Source organism: Pholis gunnellus (genome assembly GCF_910591455.1).
Source record: "Pholis gunnellus genome assembly, chromosome: 14".
Lineage (NCBI taxonomy): Eukaryota > Metazoa > Chordata > Actinopteri > Perciformes > Pholidae > Pholis > Pholis gunnellus.
This window is the reverse complement of record NC_136541.1, coordinates 11,726,888-11,750,263: the sequence shown is the minus strand read 5'-3', so window position 1 is coordinate 11,750,263 and position 23,376 is coordinate 11,726,888. Positions and strand designations below refer to the sequence as shown.

The 23,376-nt window shown below is 42.5% G+C and overlaps 3 protein-coding genes across 4 annotated transcripts; 2 read left to right on the top strand and 1 right to left on the bottom strand.

Moving 5' to 3' along the window:
* Window positions 1-4,904: 4,904 nt before the first annotated feature.
* Window positions 4,905-7,124, top strand: LOC306706065 (neuromedin-U receptor 1-like; the record flags this gene model as incomplete). Its single annotated transcript, XM_079172976.1, has 3 exons — window positions 4,905-5,592; window positions 6,397-6,624; window positions 6,814-7,124. The coding sequence occupies 3 exons, from the start codon at window positions 4,905-4,907 to the stop codon at window positions 7,122-7,124; spliced, it is 1,227 nt and encodes a 408-aa protein (XP_079029102.1).
* A 7,219-nt stretch (window positions 7,125-14,343) lies between these two features.
* Window positions 14,344-19,660, bottom strand: cpdp (CPD photolyase). 2 transcript variants are annotated; one of them, XM_079173085.1, is made up of 10 exons: window positions 19,507-19,660; window positions 18,906-19,276; window positions 18,661-18,809; window positions 18,164-18,346; window positions 17,747-17,905; window positions 17,037-17,235; window positions 16,281-16,433; window positions 16,047-16,168; window positions 15,792-15,951; window positions 14,344-15,695 (listed from the first exon to the last, which is right to left on the bottom strand). In XM_079173085.1, exons 1-10 carry the CDS (start codon window positions 19,527-19,529, stop codon window positions 15,547-15,549), a joined length of 1,668 nt encoding a protein of 555 aa, XP_079029211.1. In that variant the 5' UTR covers window positions 19,530-19,660; the 3' UTR covers window positions 14,344-15,546. The 2 variants fall into 2 exon arrangements, with proteins under 2 accessions (XP_079029211.1, XP_079029212.1); XM_079173086.1 differs by having other exon boundaries at window positions 19,415-19,647.
* Window positions 19,661-19,769: 109 nt separating this feature from the next.
* On the top strand, window positions 19,770-23,315 carry LOC306706779 (UAP56-interacting factor-like). The gene is made up of 9 exons (XM_079173986.1): window positions 19,770-19,929; window positions 20,117-20,242; window positions 20,338-20,501; window positions 21,402-21,550; window positions 21,812-21,884; window positions 22,016-22,071; window positions 22,268-22,342; window positions 22,543-22,669; window positions 22,803-23,315. Exons 1-9 carry the CDS (start codon window positions 19,857-19,859, stop codon window positions 22,902-22,904), a joined length of 945 nt encoding a protein of 314 aa, XP_079030112.1. The 5' UTR covers window positions 19,770-19,856; the 3' UTR covers window positions 22,905-23,315.
* Window positions 23,316-23,376: the final 61 nt, after the last annotated feature.

The following is a 23,376-nucleotide window of genomic DNA, read 5'->3' as shown; positions in this document are numbered from 1 at the left end:
CACAGTTCTTGTGAACAAGTGGACAAAATCTTGTGTTGCAGAATTTTTCTTCTCTGACTTCTGGAGGGTATTGATTGAACCTCATATAGGGATACACTGCTTTAGTAATATATATATATATATATATATATATATATATATATATATATATATCGGTGCAGAGAGTTTTGATTTCATTTAGCCAGGATTTTAATTATCCTAGTGAGATTTTGGCCCCGACCCCAATACAATGGAGGCAAATGGAATTTGGTTTTCACAGCATTGAAAAATGAGTCCCTCTACATTGGAAAGAGTAACAGGAATACAACTGCTGGAAAGACAAATATAACCATCAACCAAACTATCTGCGGGGTTAGATACCACGCGAGGGAAGTGAAAACATTTTTTTTGTAATATGGGCAAACCTACCTTTACATTGTTTGTGTCACAGTGTGACTTTTGCTTTTTCAAGTCACAGTTCTGGAAATGGACCACCATTTAATAAACTCTTTAAGCTCTTTAAACTCGTTTAGCTTTTGGGGAAAACTGCAACAATCACACACTTCAATGGACAAACTGGGTACAAGCTACAAGGAACCTCATGTCTCTTAATAAGACATGAGCTCCCCTGAAAACACGATTTGTGAATTTTTAGGGGGTCTCTAAAATATTGACAATGTGCTATTTTTGTCATTTCTATCCTCATCATCATGGATCATGAGTGAAATGAGGCTATTATTGATGTATGATTCATGCATGAGGGTGATTAATCACTAATTCACTTCCAGCATGCAATGCTATTTTTGCCATCACCATCAAAGTTTGGGGACGCAATATCAGAAACTCCTCGAACTTCAATTCAAAGCAAACACTCAGTCTGTGGGCTGAGGTGCACCATTATTAATTCCTCTGTTTTGTAGTCAGCAGTGGGAACGTGGAAATGAAATGGCAGCGGCGACACAGAAAGCCATGGCAGAGTTTGCACACTGTGGACAAATACTGTACACTCACCATGATGTTGAGGGGGTCTCGTCACAATCAATTGCTTCTGTCTCACAGAAGCCCAATAATAATGCTAAACGGAGACACCGACGAGAACATGTCAATGTCCTCACAGCGAGGTATTGGAGCTCCGGCGTTGGTATTAAAAGCTGTGATTGAGTTAGACCACACTGCAGAGGGGGGGGCAGAGAAATGGGAGGTGGGGCACAAGAACACAGTGGTCGAGGCGTGTGCAGCCGACCAAAACGGAGAAGTTTCTGGCCTCTGACAAAAGCTGTGTCAGTTGTTGATTCATTGCACACAGGTTGAGGCTCATCTGTTAGCCGAGGATTCTTCAGCATGTCAAATATTTCCTCTGCTCTACTCCGTACACATGCAATTAAAATATGTATTCAAATATTTTTCTTCCTAATTTTCCAACGCGACAGTAAGACAACATACTGGGATGACATGATTCACTTGAAATCGAAGCAACCGATCCCCCATTGGGATATCCATACCCCGATTTCCATTCTCTGGGAACGAGTGATTGCAGATGTGAGGGAAAAAAGACGTAATGAGACTGTGCTGATCATGCGGTGCAGCTTAGATTAGGTTGGATCTAATTATGTACTGGACGGTTGCTCCGGCAAATAACACCTGTAGTGTGTCTTATTTTATCACCACTTCAGCAGAAGGAGAGAATGAGGTTGCCAAGGGGGTGCAGGGTTGCTTGTTTTTATATTTCTCTCACTCTTTGCGGCATATATACTGTACCAACTTTGCTAAATGTTGTCAGTTCAGTGAGGCCATGTTCAGACGGACAGTAACCCTGCACAAAGAAACACAGCACTCTGATTCATTTGAATTGAGCCAGTCCATCAGCCCAGCGAGGTTTCCAAAAAAAGTTAGACCTGGCTCAACGTTTGCTGCAACGAGTCGTCCTCCTGCAATGGCGCTGTATTGGCCAATCAAATATACACGCAAGCATACATTTCTGGTGGATTACTTTGTAACATGAACACCGTATTTCTACTCTTTAAGTCACAGTTGTTTTCGACAAAAGATCAAAAAAGCGGCTGCTGTGATCCTTTTTCAGAGTGCAATGCAGCTCTTCCCGCTCACACAACTACTCATTGGCCAGTTGATTGAGCCTTGTCATTGCAGTTGTATTTGACTGAAATATAGAATGCATACACGTATATGTCCAGGCAGGTATTTGGCTCTCTGAGCAGAAAAGAACACCATCTGTGTGTGTTGTAATCCGAGTTTCTCTGTACTTTGTTCGCATGTGAGTCTCTCTGTTGTGCCCCACTGATAGCTGGGCTCCATCGTGGAGTAGGATAATCGATGGCTGGTGATGCTGAGGTCAGATAAGGCATCATGCCACTGGAGTGCAGACTCTGGTGGTGGTGGTGATGAAGGGAGTTGCTGCAATCCGATGATGAATGAGGAGCATGACTGTGATGCAGACTGGAGGGGACTGGAATGGAAAGTGCTGCAATGAGAACTGACAGCAGCAGAGAGGAGAACATTTTTCAAGTGTGAAAAGCACCGATGTGATTGGCGAAAGAAAACTGTGCAGAATCTGGTTGGTTAATTTCATCAGCTGATGAGAGTGATCACAGGGAGAGAGAGAGAGAGACTGAGAGATTATGAATGAAAAGAGTAAAGAGAGTCTTCCTGACTGTGCTTCCGCTAAGCTTCATTACTGAGGGGTATATGAATGTCTGTACAAAGTGGTCCTAGATGAAAAGTGAAAGGAGTCATCCTCTGGGAACTATGAATGTTCAGGGGATCTCCAAAGTCAGCAGGATTCATCCTCTGTACCAAAGTGAATAGCAATACATCCGACATGTTATTGAGAACAAAAATGTCAACCTGCTGGTGGTAGAAGCAGTCAGAGGGGTTCATACTCTGAGAAACATGTATGTCGTATCCATTAGGCCTACTCAAAGTTACAAACGAGAATTAAAATAAACTAAACTGTGTGATGCACAACAAGCCAAAAGCTTTTAAGCTGCCGTTGATGCCCCACTGTGTAGAAATGTAGAATACTGTGCACGTGAATATATTATTTTGTATTTGATGCAGGTTTTATACTTCAGGTGTGTTGCATCCACAGTTATTGTCCCCATTCGCTGCCTTTTCTCTGAATGAAAAGAACGATTTAAATTTCTACAATTTCTGAACATTCATGATTCATGCTATTTCCTATATGTTCAACAAGACCTCTGTGTGTTATTTTAAATTCTTATTTCATTATGGTGTTTGAACAGATTTATACATTTCTATTCTGTTCGCCTCCTCTCCAGACACTCTCAGACCACCAGGTTCTAGGATCGAAGCAATCTCAGTCTTCATTTACACGTTGCTGCCACACGCAGTCACTCAATCTAAAAAGTGATAGAATGGAGGATTACAAGGTAAAGCCTATGTCGGTTCATATATGAAAGTGTGTGTGTGTGTGTGTGTGTGTGTGTGTGTGTGTGTGTGTATGATTGTGTGTGCGTGTGAAAGAATGAAAGAAAAAAGGTTAAAGAAGTTGAATTTGACGAAAGAGAGAGATGGAAGGCAGCTAATGGTGGAGGCTGTAAACAAGATGATCTGTTGATGAAGAGAGAGAGAGAGAGAAAGAGAGCGAGAGAGAGAGAGAGAGAGAGAGAGAGGTGGGGTGGACGCCAGTGCTCAAATACGGGAAGTCGAGGCAGCTGTGACGCACTGAAGCACCAAAGCAGTCAAGACAAAGTGCCAGAGAAACTAAGTCCAGGATGCAGAGAAATATGATGATCACACATTGTCTCACCTTTCTTCAAATCGTATTCATCTCAAGCCCTGAAGGAGCCCACAAACTGCAGGTGAGGTTTTTTTTTCTGTTCACGACATTAAGTTATGTTAATAACTCCGTTGCATGTTGAATTGATAAACAAATCCCGTGTGGGAGTCCAAACAATAGTCTCTCGGGAGTCCGTTTTCTGCTGCATATGAATTCCAATACAAGACGACATTGTGAGTTGACCACATGTTTTGTGGGAGGACAAGAGAGCAAATAGGTATTTGAGGAGTTTTAGAAAGCTTTTTTTTTTCAAGTATAATTACATGTGTATGGCAACGACAACCTGACAAGTGTCAAACATCTTAGGAGGAGACACTGCATGGAAAAACATTGTTTTTCATGCACTGATTCATTTTGAGATTTTGGGCGATTTTATTTTAGTCGTTTTCTCAAAATGTGTTTTTTCTCTTCTCAGCCAGAAATATCCGCTTAAGCAAATACACACGTCTCACTATCGAGTTTCATTCCTATTATTATTCTGAAGGTTCTTACAGAGGGGTTTGTTCATATATCATTCACATCCTGATTCATATTTTATTCCTAATATTGTAGGCTGCAAACAGTATTTTCTCCTTTCAGCAAAATAAAACATGAATTTTCAACCTGGCTTTATTCAATGTTTAGATTTCTGACCCATTAATAAGATAATGACTTAATGTATATTTAAACATGCAAAAACACTTCTGAAAACGTAATAAAATCCAAAAATAATTTCTTTCCCCGGTTGAGACTTAACTGGGGAAGTTGTACGGTTGAACCTTTTAGTTAAACCTGTAGTGTCTTTAAACATTGCTGCCCTGGTGATCATTTATTCAATTTAATCATTAACAGTTTTTGTCTGAATGTTGCTTCCACGTATGAACACAGTGTCTCTGTTTCTCTGCTTGCTGCTATAGACGAGGGCTGAGGTACAGCTGCTCGGTAACAACAGTATGTGAATTAATCAGATAAATTTAAGATATCACTTAGGTATGTTCCAGTCATTTAGAGTTGCACTTCCATTAGGTTAAGTGGCACGAGACACAGATTTAAAAAAGTTTGTAACTTCCCCTTTTCTCCTCTTTCTATTAGGTTTAGAATCCAAAGAACCTTCCTGCCAGTCGTCATCATGCCAGAGTTTAACTGCTCCTCCGCTGCTCTTTTCACAATTGGTGCCGACGTTTTCAGTGACGCGGGCTGCCCCGAGGCTGCTTTGGTGTGCGGGTTGAATATCTCCCGGATGTTGGCTAATGCTACTGCACAAGATCTGGATGACATGTGCTTGAGCGAGAAGGACTACCTGGCCAGGCACCTGGGGCCTCCGAGGTCCCCCGTGTTCCTTCCCGTCTGTGTCACCTACCTGACCATCTTCATGGTGGGTGTACTGGGCAATTCTCTGACCTGCGCGGTCATTTTGCGCCACAGGGTGATGCAGACGCCCACCAACTACTACCTGCTGAGCCTGTCGGCGTCTGACCTGCTGGTGCTGCTGCTGGGCATGCCGTTAGAGCTCTACGAGATGTGGCAGAACTACCCCTTCCTGCTCGGGGAGGGGGGTTGCTACTTCAAAACCTTCCTGTTTGAGACCGTCTGCTTCGCCTCCATCCTCAATGTCACCGCGCTCAGCGTGGAGCGCTACGTGGCGGTGTTGCACCCCCTCAAAGTCAAACACATGACCACACGTGCTCACGTCAAGAGGGTCATCTTCATGCTGTGGCTGCTGTCCATGCTGTGTGCTGTGCCAAACACCAGTCTGCACGGGATTATGATGCTGCCTCCAAAGTTTGGACGGCAGTTTCCCCGATCTGCTATCTGCCGTTTGTATATATTTATTATTTAAGATTACATTTTTTTAAGAGTCTACAGCAATGTTAGCAGCTGTGTGAGGCTAAAAGCTACATGGGCTTGCTAAAATGCTCACAATGACAATGTTTGCTGTGTTAGCATCTTAGTTTTAGCCTGTAAGCTTGCTAGCATTTACTATGCACTAAACACAAAGTACAGCGGAGGCTGAATGGGAAAATAGCTTTGCAAGTAATTGTTCATTAAAAAAAGGAGCCTATTGGATAAAAGTTGGGCTGATGATAGTGCGAGATGAAAAAAGTCAGAGGACCTTTAAAGTCATTATTTATATCCGGAGGGGGAAATTAATATCTGCACAAAATGTCAAATCAGTCTTTTCCATAGTTGTTGTGACATTTCACTGAAAACCGCAAAGGTCAGGAGATCAGGTCACTAAGGAACATTTTTTGGGACCCATTCATGTTCGTAGCACATTTTATGTTAAAAGGGCATACATCAAATACATGTTGAGATATTTCACTGGTGAAGTGAGTTATTCAACCTGCTGGTCGTTAGGATATCTGTATCTGAACTTCATGATAATATTCAAAATAATTTCTTATTTAAAAACATAAATATCACTGATGGCGCGACAGGAAAAATCATGGTCTCAGCAACGCCAGCAGGATTAACCTCTGACGGATATTGCCATCCCTAGAGCCATGCTGCCAGCGTAAGCTTAACTGGGTTAAGATGTTTTTCTGTAGTATATGAAGCTATGATGCCCGTGGTATACCTGGGATCATGATCTGATCTATGTTATTCATCTCCATCTTTAGATGTGATTAAACCCACCTGGATCTACAACCTGATTATCCTGATTTCTACGTTGACCTTCTTCCTGCTCCCCATGCTGATCATTAGCATTCTCTACCTGCTCATTGGCTTGGGGCTGAGAAGGGAGAGGATGATGACAGTAGTGGACACCAGCTTTGGACCGGAAAATCTCTCCAGGTCCCACAAGCAAAGACTGAGGAAACGCAACCTGCAAGTCACCAAAATGCTGTGTGGGTGTTATTTCAGTCATGTTAAGGAGCAGAAAACTGAATTGAAATTTACTGTGTGTGTGTGTGTGTGTGTGTGTGTGTATGTGTGTGTGTGTGTGTGTGTGTGTGTATGTGTGTGTTTCTGCCTGCCTGTCGTCTATCTATCTGTCCAGTTGACTTTCACCGAAACTGTCCTTCTGGCCTGTCCAGGTGTGCTGGTGGTTGTGTTCGGCCTTTGCTGGGCTCCCTTCCACGCGGACCGCTTGATGTGGAGCTACATCGACCCCTCGTCCGAGCAGCACCGCTGGGTCTTCGAGCACGTCCACATCGTCTCCGGAGTCTGCTTCTACCTGAGCTCTGCCATAAACCCCATCCTCTACAACCTCATGTCCACAAAGTTCAGAGAAATGTTCAGTCACGTTACTTGTTATCCTATAGGCTGGCCAGCGCGCTCCAGCTTAAAGATGAGCCATCGCAGCACCTTAAGCGAGAAAATTCCCAATAGTACGAAATCTACTTAGTCTGGACCAAAGATCCAAGAACATTATACACCGATGGATGACAAATTAAAGGAAAAATGACAAGAGAAATAGGGGGAATTAATGAGCCTGAAAATGGTGTGAATTGTATCTTATGACCTACACAGTTGCCAGATCTCATTCGAAGTAGCTACCACAGTCATCATCCCCCCAATTGAGGGAATTTCTTTAGGAAGAATGTAGTTAATCCCTCCTCCATCGGTATATTTCCCTTGCATGGCAGCTGCATTCTCCCGATGTCACAATATCACTCGAGAATCGCTGGCAGCTACGGGCATTGATGTTTTCCTTCTTCTCCTGACTACGTTCGGTGATTGACAGACGGTATTTTGACTGTAAGAAACTGTCTGATCAAGTTATATGTACATATATTATCTTCATATGGGATTGGTCCCTAAATGGAAGGATATGACTCTTTAAGTGGAAGGCGATGTCACACGAAGGTGAACAGATGTTACCCCAATTCGAGAGAACCATGTGACAAAAGGCAAAGTGGGAAGATTTAAGAGAAAAAATAAGCATCATTGCTGCACAGTCTCCTCCTGGATCTGGAAGTCCTCCAGACTGCAGAAATATCCACAGGAACTCAAATCCCATTCATAGAGAGAACCAATAAGACTGGGTGAAAAACGATGGCATGGAGCTACATTGACCTTTCTGACGTCAATGTTTAGATGAACAATGAAATTATCATTTAAATGACACAACAGCATTTGTATGCATGAGAAATACATCCCATCGACTGTCTCAAAGGTAAATGCTTTCTATCAGTGTGTTTGTGTACGGTGGAACGGCGGTTAACACTGACGCCTCACAGCAAGACTGTTCTGGGTTTAAATTCTTTCTGTGTGGAGTTTGCATGCCCTCCCTTGAATGCCTGAATGTGTACAGCTAATGGGTGCAGGATCGTGAATGTATTTATTGTGGGTGACTGTTGATGAGCGTAACATTCCCAGGAGGACCTGTTAACACGCTTTCACAGGAAAGAATGAATGCACAACGGCTTCTGTTTAAAAGGAAGAACATTTGTCTCGGAATGAGTCGGGTGAAAATGAAAGTCAGTTCAGTGAAGCAGGGAAATAAACATGGGGCAATGGTTTGTTTATTGAATTTACTTAATTACTTTATTTAAGTGGCAAAGCTGATAAGCCAGGTGCTTTACAAGTATTTCCATACATATTTCTTTGATCACTCTTTTTTGCACTTACCTAAAATGTACAATATTACTAATTCTACTTTTTCTTCTTCTTCAGGCTGTGAGATTTTTTAATTCATCTACCACACTCCACAGTTTTGTGTGTGTGTGTGTGTGTGTGTGTGTGTGTGTATTTTCTCATGTAGCAGATGGGACTTTAAACTGCATGTTGTTGTGGAGAACAAAGAATGAACCTTGAAACGTTGTTTAAAGCTTAATTAACCACAATTATCACTTTAGAAATGGTTACTGCCAGGTTGAAAAGGTCACCGGCATTTATTGCTCTCCAAAGTGTTATTGTTGTTTCATGTGTTGAATTAATTGCTTTAACATTTAGCAAATTGTATTGAAAACAGTACCTGTATCATGTATGTGAATCATCAACTCTTGTATCAATGTGCCGTACCTAATGCAGTGTTCTCTACTATTTAATGAAAGCATACAGGTTTTTCTCAGCGTGTACCCTTGAAATAGAACATACGATTAAATGACCTGCTTTTGAACACCAGTGCTGCTGGTAAGATGTGTTTACAAGTGTTTGTTTATAATGAGTCTTGTTTCCATGTTCACAGTCCTATAGAGCAACCCGCTCCAGGACTTCTGTGTAAACTTCATGGTTAAAGTGCTGCCCAACAAGACAACTTATTTATAAGTACAACGTCTGCCAAGGGCCACTACAACCTTTCCACTCGTCTGTCTTATCTCAACTCTAGGTGACACACAGTACACGGGAAAATAATAACTTCTACAAAGGAAGATGATAATTACGGGGGTAGAGAGGAAAGATGACGTCACTGGATTCATAATATGGGAAAAAAAAAATGAAATGATGATTGACACAAAGCAGGAGGACAGAACACAAAGATGAGCTAACAGATGGATAATGACAAATCACGTTGTAATGACGAAGTGTTATCAGTGTGCCACACCAGCGCTAATGATCAGCAATCTGCCCACAACCTCCATCACCATAACAGAATTCACTGTTTACCCAACGGCTGCGCAAATAGACCCATTTAAGAGGGCACATCACAAGTATCGTCTAATGGTATTCATTCAAGTGCGCGGCGGTTATTATCACCCGTGGCGCTTTGATATGACAATATGAAGCAGACGGTACAATTTAACTTTGAAGAATCCTGTGAGCAGAGCGTGGGCGCTGTGAAATTAAAGCATATATCAACCCAAATGAGAAATATGATGGGTTTCATTATGACTTTCACTTACAGATTCACATGTTGAAAACCCATAAAATTCCAGAATTGGAAAGAATGAAAAAGTGAATGTGATGCTCAGTAGTTGTAGGGGAGATGAAAAGCAGAGTTTTTGACTTCACCTCACTGGTTTCCCTCTGTTAAAACTCAACCAACATGGAAATGTGTCATTTATATGCATCACCCTGAAGTGTGTTGACTCATAACACAATGAAAGTAGAGAGTTACAAATTTAATTTCGATCCTTAATACACACAGTTAATGCAGCAGTAAACGTATAGACCACCTCTATTAAAGGGACAGTTCACTCCAATATCAAAAATACACAATGTCCCCCTTACCTGTAGTGCTGTTTATCATTCTAGATTGTTTTGGTTTGAGTTGCCTATTCTTGGAGATATCGGCGGTATATGTCTGCCTTTTCTAGAATATCATGGAACTATATGGCACTCGGCTTGTGGTGCTGAAAGCGCCAAAAAATAAATTTGAAGAACTCAGCAGCAGTTTTTTTTATCCCAAAAAGCATTACAAGGTTACAAGGTTACAAGGTTACAAAGTTACAAGGTTACAAAGTTACAAGGGGTTTTATTTGTCATTGTGTGACATGGTTGCACAATTTAGATTGCAGTCCCAATTTGCTACATAGGAAAACTTTATATTGTAAATGGCGGGTGGAGGATGAATTAAGGAGTCTCACAGCCAGAGCAAATAATCAGTTTTGAAGTCTGGTGGTTCGGCAGCTGATATTTCTGTATCTCTTTCCAGTCGGCAGCAGGGCGAACAGCAGGCACCTCTTCTCACCAATATCACTGATGCTCAGTAGATGGGTGCCAATGATGTTTCGGGCCGGTTTTAATCACCTGCTGTAGAGCCCTCCTGTCCTCTGCCCTATACTCATCCCATGCCATGAGATTGTGTTGAAGGCTGAGCTGAAATCAACAAACAACATTCTGATGAAAGTGTTGTTATTACCCATATGAGTGCGGGCTGAGTGGCGAGCAGTGGAAACGGCATCCTCTGTGGATCTGCCGTCTCTGTATCCAAACTGGTGAGGGTCCAGGCTGGCTGGGATGTTGTTTTCAGACTTGACAGCTCAAAATAATCCACAGACCTTGTTGTGAGAATGGAGAGAAGAGAAAGCAGACATTTCAATCTAGATTTATAAATAACATTACAGGTAAGATATAGTATATGACTGTATGAATATGTATTTTTGATTTTGGGGTGAACTGTCCCTTTAAAACAGCAGGTGATAGGGAAGCCTACGATACAGCACCTTTACAATTTTCTTATGACACCATAATGATAATTTGAGAAAATCCCAAGAACAAGAGGCAATGTAGAATCACAAAAGCATTTCAGAGACAAGAAGGATATAGAGACGGAGGACACGATGTGCTGCAGAGAAGGTGATGTGAGGTGTTTCATAATGAGATGAGTTTCAGTGAGGATTGGGGTCTGACACTAATAGTCTGACTGGAACTTGGAAAGTCATTCTAACAAGAACAGTGGTCGATAAAAAAGACAGAGAAGAAGTGAGACTGACATGTCCTTCACCCGTGTTAAGCAGAAACCAGAGCGCGGGGGGGGGCTCAGCGGTGACTTTATCAGCAGCCACATACACCAGCACCAAGTTTAGAATCAGAGCCAGCAGCAGCCTGTGTTGCATGCACAAAACCCAACATCAAACAATGGGGTCAAGCATACAACAAATATGAAATATAAGGTATACATTTGGTTGTACGCATGCAACAGCCATCAACTAATCCTAAAGCAGCGCGTATCAACCATTGCAAAACACATCACCACTGGGAGATAACGGCTTTGTGAGCTATCAGAGAGCTGGCCCATTCAAAGATTTGTACTTAGATAGTATTTTCGCTTAAATATGACCAAGTAAATACCATATGTCTTCACATTGTCCATGTACTGTACACTGACACCCCGACTACACTGGCTGTGAAACAAAAGCAGCACATCAGCAGTGCAGAAGCAGAACCACCCGTCCTAACTCACTAAACTATAGTAAACCAAACATAAACTTTTATTCTTAATCTATATTTATTTTTAGAATATATGGTGTTTGTGTCCTTCCAGCAGTGACATTAAATATATACGCTAGTTAAGCTTTATTTATCCAGGAAATGTCATTGGGATCAAGATCTCTTTTGCAAGAGAAATATAAGCTAGTAATGATTTTAAGTGTCTCAGAAGAATGAGTGCCTCTAACTTCAAGTCTTGTTGCTCACGTCATTCCAGCAATAAGGTGCATTGTGCTGGAAACTAGTCTTCCCCAGTTCAGGGTTGGTATGAAGAACTTGTAAAGGCGATAGTGTGATCTGGTATCATGGACACATGTGTGCTTCTTCAACCTTTTCATGTAACTTACAATGGTAAGGGTTTCTTTTGGTGAGTATGTTGTATTACACACTGAATCATTGTTTAGCACTGCTGCCTGACTGCTGTGTGTGTGTGTGTGTGTGTGTGTGTGTGTGTGTGTGTGTGTGTGTGTGTGTCATCTCACAGTCCTAAGACATGTAAGTTAGGTTAATTAACTCAGCATAGGGTGTTCCATGTTCTCGTGCATAGTGCATGCCATCTCCTCCGCGTCTGGTGATCCTGAACAGAAAGGGTGATGGAGAATGAATGGATGGACAATTACTATAGGAAGAAAAAGCCTGAATACTAACGCATATCCACAGCTTCTGGGGCAAAAGTGATGCTGTGCGGAATGGATTTTCTCATAAAGAACCCTGACCAGTGAATGATGGTGTAAAGAACACCATTTTTTTTCCTGCCTCCTTCCTGTACATTGCTTGTACAGACCAGTATTGGAGCGTCAAGGCTGGGACACAACATTAGTCAGCTGGCTACCTGGTGCGATAACCTCTCATACTTACAGAAAATAATACCTACAAGACTACAGTGAACGTCGGTGTAAGCAATAAGTAATTCGGAGACTGTAAATATTAGGAGATAAAACGGAACAGGAATATCATCAGCACGTTGATTAAACTCTGACAGCGCTTCACTGTTTTCATTTTCTCCTTGTTATACCAAGCTTAGTGGGTGAGATTAGCTTTCCACTCAAGTCATACGCAAGCTATTTCACAAAAAGACAGGTAAAGCTCAGGGCACAGGAGTTCTGATGTGATTGCGTTCTACTTGTGTTATCTTTAAGTGTGATTGTGCTGAAATGACTCACATACCCGCAAAGTCAAGGGGGAGAAATCCCCCATGAGAGCGGGAGAAAGTCACGACTCACATAATCCAATATCTCATTGTTTAATACATATATCCACGCTAGCGGCATGGTCCCAGGGACGACAATGTCCCACTTTGGTGGGACATTGTCATTATACTTTGACATTGTCATCATACTTTGACATTATACTTCAACAGCTATTAGGTCATTTGCTATCAAATTTTGTACAGACACTCATGGTCCCCAGAGGATGAATCCTTCGTTGATCCCTTGACTTTTCCTCTAGCGTGTTGTATTTGGCAACTTTTTAGTGATCATTAGCGCAATTGTCGATTGTACAATTTTAAATGATGTCCAATACTCGCGTTTATGACTAAATACCTGCAAAAATAAAGACACCAATCAGCCTCAGCTTTGCGCTAATAAGCAATTTATAGCATGATACAATGCTAAACTGATTTGGTGAACATGGTAAAAAACTATACCTGAAATAATCTGTTTGTTAGCACAAATGTCTTTGTGAGTGTGCTACTGAAGTGATATGATACACAATAAAGACACAACTTAGCTTTTAAGTGAGAAGAAGCTCCAGGCTGAACAGGCCACATGATTGGTAAAATTACACAGCTGGGATAATAGCAGTTCATCAGGAGAGACGAGTTAGATGAAGAAAAGATAATTGTTTACTATTAACAGATAATATGTGATGATTAAGTCTCGACAGAGACTTGGGCGCTTGGACTCTACGGGTAGATTTGTAATTGAGGGGCATCTGCCCTGAGCAGCAACAATATGAAACCCCCCGTGGAGTCCAGACACTGGTGGTGGAGGTGGTGGTGGTGGTGGTGGTGGCTGATAGAATGATGAGTTGATGAAGCCGATGGATCTGCGAAGATTTGGCGGCGATGGGGAGGTGGAGGGGCGTTTAACAGCAGCATGGACGTACTGAAGGTAGAGTAGACAGTCATCTTTAAAAAGAGACAGCAGCATGATGCATTTCGTTGTGCTATTGAATAAAGTAGACCAACTGATCTAAACAGCTGTTATCATGACTGACAGCCTCGAACAATGACAGCAAGGAAATAATGCGTGAGGAGTGAATGGCAGATGTATGAGAAATAAACTACAAGCCTAAGCATACAAGACTATAGTCTTCATTACTGAACTTACGCTCGAGCTTCATGTGTTGTAATGTAATTTTGGTAAACCTTGACATTTGGCTGCACATTTGTCAGAAGACAAATATGAGCTGCAATAACCGTGGCAGCAGCTTGAACCTCAGTGTACAAAGAGCAGCGAGTGTATGCTTACAAAGCTATGACTTCAAGTCGTTTTCTGTCACTCTGCTATGATATATTTAATAGAGCAGCACAGCCAGTGGACCCCCAACAAAAGAGCTTGAAGATCCTCTTTCAGTCAATGCCGATGTATATTCTCTGTTAAAGTGACATATTGGTATTCCAGCCGGCTTCTTGTTTCAGCGCTGGATAAAACAATCGTTAAAATGAATACATTGCACATCTGTTTACAGTCGTGGCAGAAGATCATCTAATACGGACGTCCTTGTCAGCTCATATGTCCACAGTGTTCTCTATTATAAGCAAGGATTTATTGTTGGACATTGCTATTGTTATTTGTTATAGATAGACTGCTAAAACATGATTTGTATTCAATATACTGCTTTATGGGTTTACGAAACACACACATATAATACAACTTTTTATAAGAAGTCTTTCTACAACAGCATGTGAAGGTAAATACTCAGTTTGATAGAAACTTGCCGATGGCCTTAAACCTGTAAATTACGTTATAACATCCCTCTGATGTTCTCATTCCCTGTAACCATACCAACTGGTTTCAGCTAATTAGCAGAAAGCACAACCTCGTGAGACGTAAATATCTTTCCCCTTGAAATGAACAAACACAACAAAAGGGCTCATATCATAGAGGTTATACACTATAATTTGTGAAACTGTGTTACGTGCATGGTTACCTGAGGGGGCTTGTTTTTATCCACTACATGGGGTCCAGTTAATTATGTGGGCAGAAGTGGGGTTTTTCTGGGCTTAATTACGTCTGTGCTCAGTAAACACGTTTCGACAAAACAACTGTGATGTAACCCAGCCCCAGCAAATACAAACATGTAACATTGTGGATTGAGGAACACGAGTTTCTCTCATCAAATGTTTTTTTTTGTCGCTTTCCTTTGTCGACGGCTCGTCCGCGGAGATGTGATCAAATTATTTTGAATGCCACTGAACAATTTCAATAGCTGGTAGATAACAAAATTCAAATCGGGGCTAAGCTATGCTTACTTAATTAATTAAATGTTAATGTAATCAGTTCAAAGTGATTGTGGGTGGATGCATTCTTTTGAGTGGAGAATAATCAAACAAGTCTGGTAAGAAGGCCAAATATGCTGTATTTACAGCTGGAGAACTGTTAATGAATAAAGACACTGTGGCATAAGTGAACAGAAAAGGGTTTGGTGTGAAAACATGGCTTTAAACAAAAACTCAAACCCTCAGAGATCCTCTCAAAGAACATCAAACAAGGCATCTTTTGTGTAAAAAAACTACTTAAATTAAAACAGTAATATAAAAGTAACATAAAACAAAGTAAAGACGGAGCTCTTTCTGCTTCATAAGTAGCACCACGGATCATGTTAAACAGTTAGCTCCGTCAGCACAGTTGCTGTCGTTTGTACTCTACAAACGCTCGCTGAGGTAAAGATGTAAGAGCTTTAGGCCATCAGCATTGTATTCCCATCCTTCCAAACATTTTTATGCTTCAAAGCTTTTTGGGACAGTATTTTCTCTCAAATCCGGCGACGTCAAACTTCCGCAGGCAGCCTTTGTAGTTCATGTAGCGGATCTTTCCGAATACGTCTCTCTCTTTCCAACCCTGGTCATGGATGCCACAAATAGACCACATACAACCTGCAGGAGGGACACACAGTGGGGAGGACATGAATGTGTGAGGAAAGTATATTCAATGAATCAGCGTCAAACTGAGAATTTCTTCTATGTCCTCACCGACAAAGCCATTGGGGTCCTGGCCATCCAGCTCGTAGCGATCGTTTAGGTACAGTGCGATTGAAAGGGCCTCCTCTGGTGAGGACGTCCACTCTAGAATCTTTTTGGCCCAGTACATCCTCAAGAAACCATGCATCTTCCCCTCAGTGACCATCTGGTACTAATGGAGAAAATATGACACAAACAACAGTAAGAAACTACGTTTTTTACAATAACACGGACTGGTGAGCAAAGCTCATGTGAATGAGAAGGTACCTGAGCACCGTTCCAGAGTTTGTCGTGCGTCTTTGATTTCTCCAGCTGCTCACGCGTGTAGACATACGGCCTCTTGTCTTTGGCATGATCTTTCAAGGTCTTCTGAGCCCACTCATTCGCACCTGAGCAACACAAACACACACACATATATAATACATTTAAAACAAAAAATATAACTGACAACTTCAGGAGCTGAATCATTTACACGCCATCAATTTAGAACTGTAAACTGACCCTCCACGCTGTCGTATTTCTTGTTGTAGAAGCAGAAGTTGTCCGTCAGCTCTCTGCGCACAACCAGCTCCTCGATGAAGGAGGCGACAGAATGACCTGCAGAATTCCCACTGCGCTGAACTTGCATCGCCACCCGCTGGGCTGACAGGTGGCCTGATGAGGAGTATGGCGAAGAGATGGGTGAAGAGGGTGTTTAAAAGGAGGCAGACGCAGCGGGACAGAATGAAAGGCAATGGTACAAGAGTTGGTACAAGAGTTGGTACGAGTCCGTTTTTATAACGTACACTGTGATCTGGTGTCAGAGTCATTCACTGTGAACTTAAATAGCAAGCCGGTGTAAATGAAAACACAAGTACGCCTTCTGGGTGTCAGTGATAACCAACCTTTCCATAAAACTTGCAGTGATGAGTTTGATAGCTGTCTTGAGCAATTAATCAAAGACAACAATTGAACGTGTTTTATGTTTTAACAAATAAATAAAAAGAGGAACAAGCTCTGTTCTGGTATAAGAATCTAGTTTAAATAGTTGCAGTATATAAGTGCTTATAATGCTGTGCTGTATATCCATTATGAGTCAGATCGAAGTATGATCATGAAAGCTGATGTGAAATGTGTAGATTTTGTCTTTGTGGGAGTTTAGAGCAAGCGTTAAATTAAAAACAGAGGTCTGAGGGGCACCAATATTGATCCTTGCGGGACACCCTTCAAAACATGCATTGATTTCACACCCACAATCTTTCTCATGGTGCTACTGACCAAAGCGGATCCAGGGGGACAGCTGGCTGAGGACAGCAGCGTTTGGGTCGTTGCGTTTGGTGTCAAACAGTTTGAGGCGTACGTCAATGAAGGACTCCAACATGGCCAACCCTCCCTTGGTGCCCGGCTGCGCCCACTCCGTCTCTCCTACTGCTCGGTCAACCTGCAGGGAGGCCAGGGTTTTGTCCCAGTCTACTGGCTGTAAGGTGAAGGTGGGAGAAAACAATCAGCTGACAGCGATGAGCTCAAATACACACTCTGGTTTTGTAGAACTGCAAACTTCAAAAGAGGTGAAGTTGTGATGCTTTCACCGTGCCTATGCTACACGAGGCTCGGAAGTGAATTGCATATCAATCACAGCACTGCGGTAAAAGCACACAGCTTTAATATCCAGAGCTGGGAAGTAAATTTAAACTGTGACTGCTTATACTCACTCATCAATAAATGATGTGCAGCGGAGAGGCTTGAAATGAAATGCTTTATTGCAGCAATCCAACTTCCAAACTCCCCATCAATGAGCTCACCGACAGCAACTATTCATTTTTGAAAACACTTCCAAAGCAATGAATACTTTTATGGAAAGACAAATTATTATGCTGTTGTCTTAACCGATCCAGAAGTCCAGAATGTGACATAAAAACATAAATAGCATGTTAACTTTCATTCAGAACAATTTGAATAATGCCCGTCACTGTTACTGCAGCACTTACTTTGGCCGTTCTGGTAGCGGTGTGGGAGTGTTTCTCTACCAGAGGAAACTCTATGAGGAACTCTGGCAACAGCTTTTGGATTTTCCCTCTGATCGTCCTGGCGGCATACTCCAGCTTGGGGGATGCGACCCAGCAGGGGACAATATTGTGGGCATCAACCTGTAAAAAGGGAAAAATAGGTTGTTTCACTCATATAACAGATAATGAAGAAACACCGACAGCACTCATGGGCTCAAATAAAGTCGATACACATCAAATGATTTTAAATATGTAATTTAATTGTGAACAAACGTGGACAAGAAATAAAGCAAGGAAATAATCAGAGAAAGAAGGGAAATCAAACAAAAATATCTAACGTCAGCATAAAAACCAGAATGCAGAGCATTCAAACACTCTCTCCCTCTCTTGAGTGTTTACCTGTATGAGGGGAATGTCCTTTGGAAGAGTCTTTTTAACATCCTCCAACCACTGCAGTGGCTCTCTGAGGGGGGAGAAGTCCGTCACCACGGCCCCCAGGTGGCGGTCAGAAACAAAGCCAGGGAGGGTGTCCCCCGCTGAACCGTGCAGCAAGTGGAACTGGATGTCCAAGGCTTTGCATTCCTGTTTGGTGCGGGCAGAACAACGAAGTTTAATAGACCTGGTTGTGGGTAAAAGTGCCAAATAATTGGATCTCATGTGTGGAATACATTTGACTTGTGTTCCTTTTAAATGCCCTCTAAACCATCACCCATACTATCTGCAGCTAAACTGTCACTTTTCCATTGATTGATTGATTTTATAACTGACTTCACTATAGCTGCAAATATTGATTATTTTCCATTATTGATGATTCTATAAAACATATTTTACTTAACCCATTACTGTCCAAAATGGCGGTACTCGGTGCATAAAAAACCCCCACATGAAGTCAATACCTTTGCAACTTCTTCCAGACCTTTCAGCATAAAGCTGTAATGTCTCAGAGTGGACAGTTCTGATTTTGGGACAACCAGGCAGAAACAGACGTGCAGAGGAAGGTTCTTCTTCAAAGCAAGCTGCTGGGCATGGACCAGCGCCCAATTATCTACAACATGGAGGGAAGCGCACACACACAAAACATGTTATACAAGCCAGTAAAAGTCTGTTGTTGCACTACTGTTTGCTGTTTTAAAGTGCTCACCTTGCACTCTGTGGTCTCTTAACATCCAGTACAGGACACCCTCGGAGTCCTGCTTTATCTTGGTTGTGTCAGATATAAGGCGGAGGCGCTTTTTGTTGAATTTCACCTCCTGGTTCTCTGTCCTGTGCTGCTTCACAAGCTCCTCCAGCCAGCCTCCAGCTCTCTTGCTCTTCTCCTCCTTCATGGGAGCCAACTTCTGCTGCTTGGCACTGGGCTGTTTAGCAGCAGCGGATGAGGACTTGCGTTTTTTGCCTGACATGATGATCTGACTGGTGAGTGACTTGATCAGGGGGGAGAGCACTGCAGTGGGTCTCTGATCACTGTGGACAACACGCCTCAAGAATCTCCTTGGTTCAGACGAGAAAGGTGTGCTGCAGGTAAACCACAGTAACAACATGGTGTTAAGAATGGAGATAACACGCGTCCGTTAGCAAAACACAACAGACAACCAAAAATAAAACGAAAACAAGCTCATGCCGGGAGACAGAGTAAATCAAGAAACACTATACCTATATTAAATAACAGATGACGGACAGCAACACCACGACGACGCTAGGTTAGAGAAGCGTATCATTCAAACGGTGCGATGAAGATAACGTACCTCCTCCAAACGCAGAGCAACATACAATGAACACAACGTGAAGTACGTCTGGCAGGGCTATTTCAAAGATAGCTAACCGAAGGCTAGCAGTCAAGTTGTGGGAAACACGTTAGCGAGCGTCGTGTTTCTCTTTACACAACCAGTTACATGAGGTTTTGTAACACACTGCTTTTGTTGTATCTTACTACATTTCCCACAATGCAGATGGAATGTCTCTACAGCGCATGCGCGGCGCTGTTTACGTTCGGAGTGGGAGTTGTGTGTCTGTTGTAGCGTAACGTTAGCCTTAAAAGGGACGAACAGTTAGCACGGCTGCCAACCAGTCTTGTATGTTTGTCGCGGTTTAAAGTATGAACAAAGGGGATGTTACAGCAGCCCGGAGGAGACGACCAGTGGTTACCGACAAAGTCGATATGTCATTAGGTAAGGTCCTCGGTAGCAAACAGAAAACGTTACTAGAGTAACGTTACTACAGTTAGCTGACGTTAACGGTAGCTACTGACGAGTGGGAGGCACGTCCATATCGGGAGGTTTGTCAGTTGGTAGCTAAGCTAAATATATCTCACGTGAGCACTTTGTTTATCTTTGCTTGTGTGATTAAATTTAACAGATGACATCATTCGGCTGAACAAAAAGGAGCAACAGTTACAAAGGAGACAGGCCCCAGTGAATCGTCGACCAGTCAAGAAGACACAAGGAAAGGGAGCATCGAGAACGGTTGGACCCGTCCAGAGGGGTGTGTGTGCGTGCGCGCGCTTAACGCTTTCTCTAATCAAATTCTGTCAAAACAACTCTGTACACGTGTAATGTCGCTGATATTATCTTTACCAGGAGGAGGCGTGCCCCGAGGAGGAGCTCCTAAATTAAGAAACAGAAGAGTCCCCCCTCCACCTGGGCGACGACGGGGTCAAGGGGTCATCACAGGCCTCGCGGCCAGGAGGCCCGCGGCTCTGCTCAAACGAGTCGGCACGATCAACAGAGCAGCAGTCAGCCAGGTAATGGAGGACGGACTGTAGTGCACGCTAAACATATAGGGACATGTTACTCCTTCAGGCAATGGAGGATGGTCTGTAGTGCACACTAAACATATAGGGACATGTTACTCCTTGTAGCCTCAGATGTTCGTCTGAAACTTGCTTGGTGATTGGTGCAACAGTAAAACACAGTGCAGTGGTGTGACAATTTAAAATATGGTAAAAACAAAACAAAGAGAAGGTTAAAACGGGTATATTATAAAGTGTCACGTGTATTAAAAGAGAAAGGAAGATTTAAACTTTGAGCTAGCCCACCACGGCATCCTTGATTGTTTTTCTGTTAAACTTGTGAAAGTTATTGTTAAAAGTATGTTTTACATATTTATTATTCAGTTATGTCCTCCCATTTGGAGATTCATTACCTTTTTCTTTTTAAATTCTAAATATTTCCAAGTGCATACACATATTAAAGTTTGATCTCTTACACACTGAAGTTCTACAGACGTATGCAGAAGCGGATTGTGTTGACATGGTACGGTTACTCTGTGAGCTTACCTGTTCTTTATAAGAGTTTAACGATGAAGTGACTGTTGTCCTCTGTCCCACGTTACTTTCAGGTTTTTAGTATCGCGCTGCATCACTCTTAATTTCAGGCAGTAATTCATAGAATCAGCATAGTGTAATTTTTCTTAAATTCGGTTTTATTTCTGACTCAAACATATTAAAAGAACTTTAAGGAGATTTCAGATTTTAACTAATCCTCTGTCTCACAATTCTGATTGGCTTCTTACGCCTATGTTCCACAGTGCCGTGAACAAACAGTGTCGTCTCTTTCTGTCTAGTTTTAGAAGCGGTGCAGCTTTTCAATCGTTTTTGTCTTTGGTTATACATCTGTACTTCACCTTAACCTCCCCTTTTCAGAAAACAAGACAGAAAACAAAGCCTTTCATTCAACGCACCGAAGCCCCGTACAGGAAGCAAGAGGTACCGAGGCGGCCGTACAGGCAGCCAGATCCTGCGAGAGGTCAGAATGCAACACCGGTCAGGAGACCATTTCAACTGCGACGGCGGTGAGAACACCTTTTATTAAAAGCTTGTGTTCAGTCATACGATGTAGCTCTCTCTGAAAACACGGAGGATTGTGATGTAAGACCCCGAAGTCGGCGTGTCTGCAGCTATGTCATCACACACAACACTCTGTGTAAAGAGGTGTAATCTAGAAAGTAGTTTCATTTCAAATGGGTGTAGAGGAATGAAGACTCATCAACATGTTAACTGTGTATATCTCACACAGCTGTTTTTCAATACTGTGTTCTTTCTTCCTCCTGCAGACCACTGCCGCCTGTCCAGCAGACTCGGAGGGAAGCACGCCAGGCAACATTTCTTTTTCACAGAGGACTCAAGGTACATGATGGGTTACTTCGTGTGACATCAATTTACTGTTTATCTGGGCATTTTAAGAGCTAAATCTATCTCCAGATAAATGTAAGAATACCACTTTGTTTGTTCCTCTTGTCCATGGCTCCGTATCACAGGTCCAGGCCCAGGTGCAAAAGACAAATCCGCACAGTTCTCCAGTCAGAACTCGGGAGTGAGTATCTTTAGAGGTCACAGTCTAATTTTGCTCTATTGGTTAAAATGCTTAATTGCCTTTTTATTATTCAGTGACATGTGGGAAGAAGAGGAAATTGCACTAATTATCATTTCGAGTGGAAAGAGACTCTTGTTTGCCATGTCATAGTCCGTGTGTTGTGTGATGCTAAACCACGTTCCTGTTTATCCACCAGGTGGCGCACATCGACAGCCAGCAGTGGAATCTTGACTGTTTCAATTGACAACCCCACAGCCATGACTCAGCCTGAGTAAAGACTACAATCCCTGCACACTCTTTTCTTTAAGAACATTTGTTTATTCATATTTAATAATGTTGATATAATCATGCATTGTATTACTCGCACACAAGGACATTTGTAAATATGCATGTTGGTTATGACTTCCACACCAAACATCACACACAAGAAACCACCAGATACAAGTGACCGACTGTGTGACTCATCTGTAGGCCTCCCTCTGCTTGGACCCTGCACCCCCCAGCAGCCGTCCCTGCCCCGGTGAAGATGGAAGTAGTGGAGAAGAAAATACCAAAAGGAGTGCCTCTGCAGTTTGACATCAACAGTGTTGGGAAACCGGTGAGATCATGCTACTTATATTTCTGTCCGCTTTAATAGACAGGCAGGGGACCATTTCTTTTCTTGTGTTGGTTCCCCACGTCGTCTCAATAGTGTGTTTTAACGACTCTCTGGTGTTCTTCTCGTTCTACAGCAAACATCAATCACCCTGAATGAGAGATTCCGCATCCTAAAAGATCAGCGCACCACCACAGCACAGAGCAGCAAAGGCAGCCGATTTGTCACCGTTGGTTAGCCGGCGATAAAGACCGACGAGTATTACTCAGAAGGCTGTTAGTCCGGCTCAGACCCACACGGTGAACCCCACCTCTCTGATGGGTGGGGTGACCCTCTGAGAACACTGGGACGCGAGTACAATGTGCACAAGTGTGTCAATGGAAGACTTTGTTGTGAGTCCCTATTCATTTTCCATATTATTGTACTCCACTGTCTGTATCGTGGAGGTCCTATCCTGGGAAGGAGGGCGCTCCTTTTTTAAAATTTTTTTTAATCCCCTTTGGACTTGGAACTGTTGACGCATCGTGAAGACTACTTGGGAGTATTTCTTTTCAGAGAGAACCGCTATGCATTGGTTAGAGTGGCACGTATGTTCTAAAACTTCTTTAGAATTGTTTTGTAATGTTTCTTCAATAAACAAGTTTCTCTTAAAAGATTCGGTAAACTCTAAAGCTCCAATTATTAACACAGTGACACCGAAAAGCTCCACC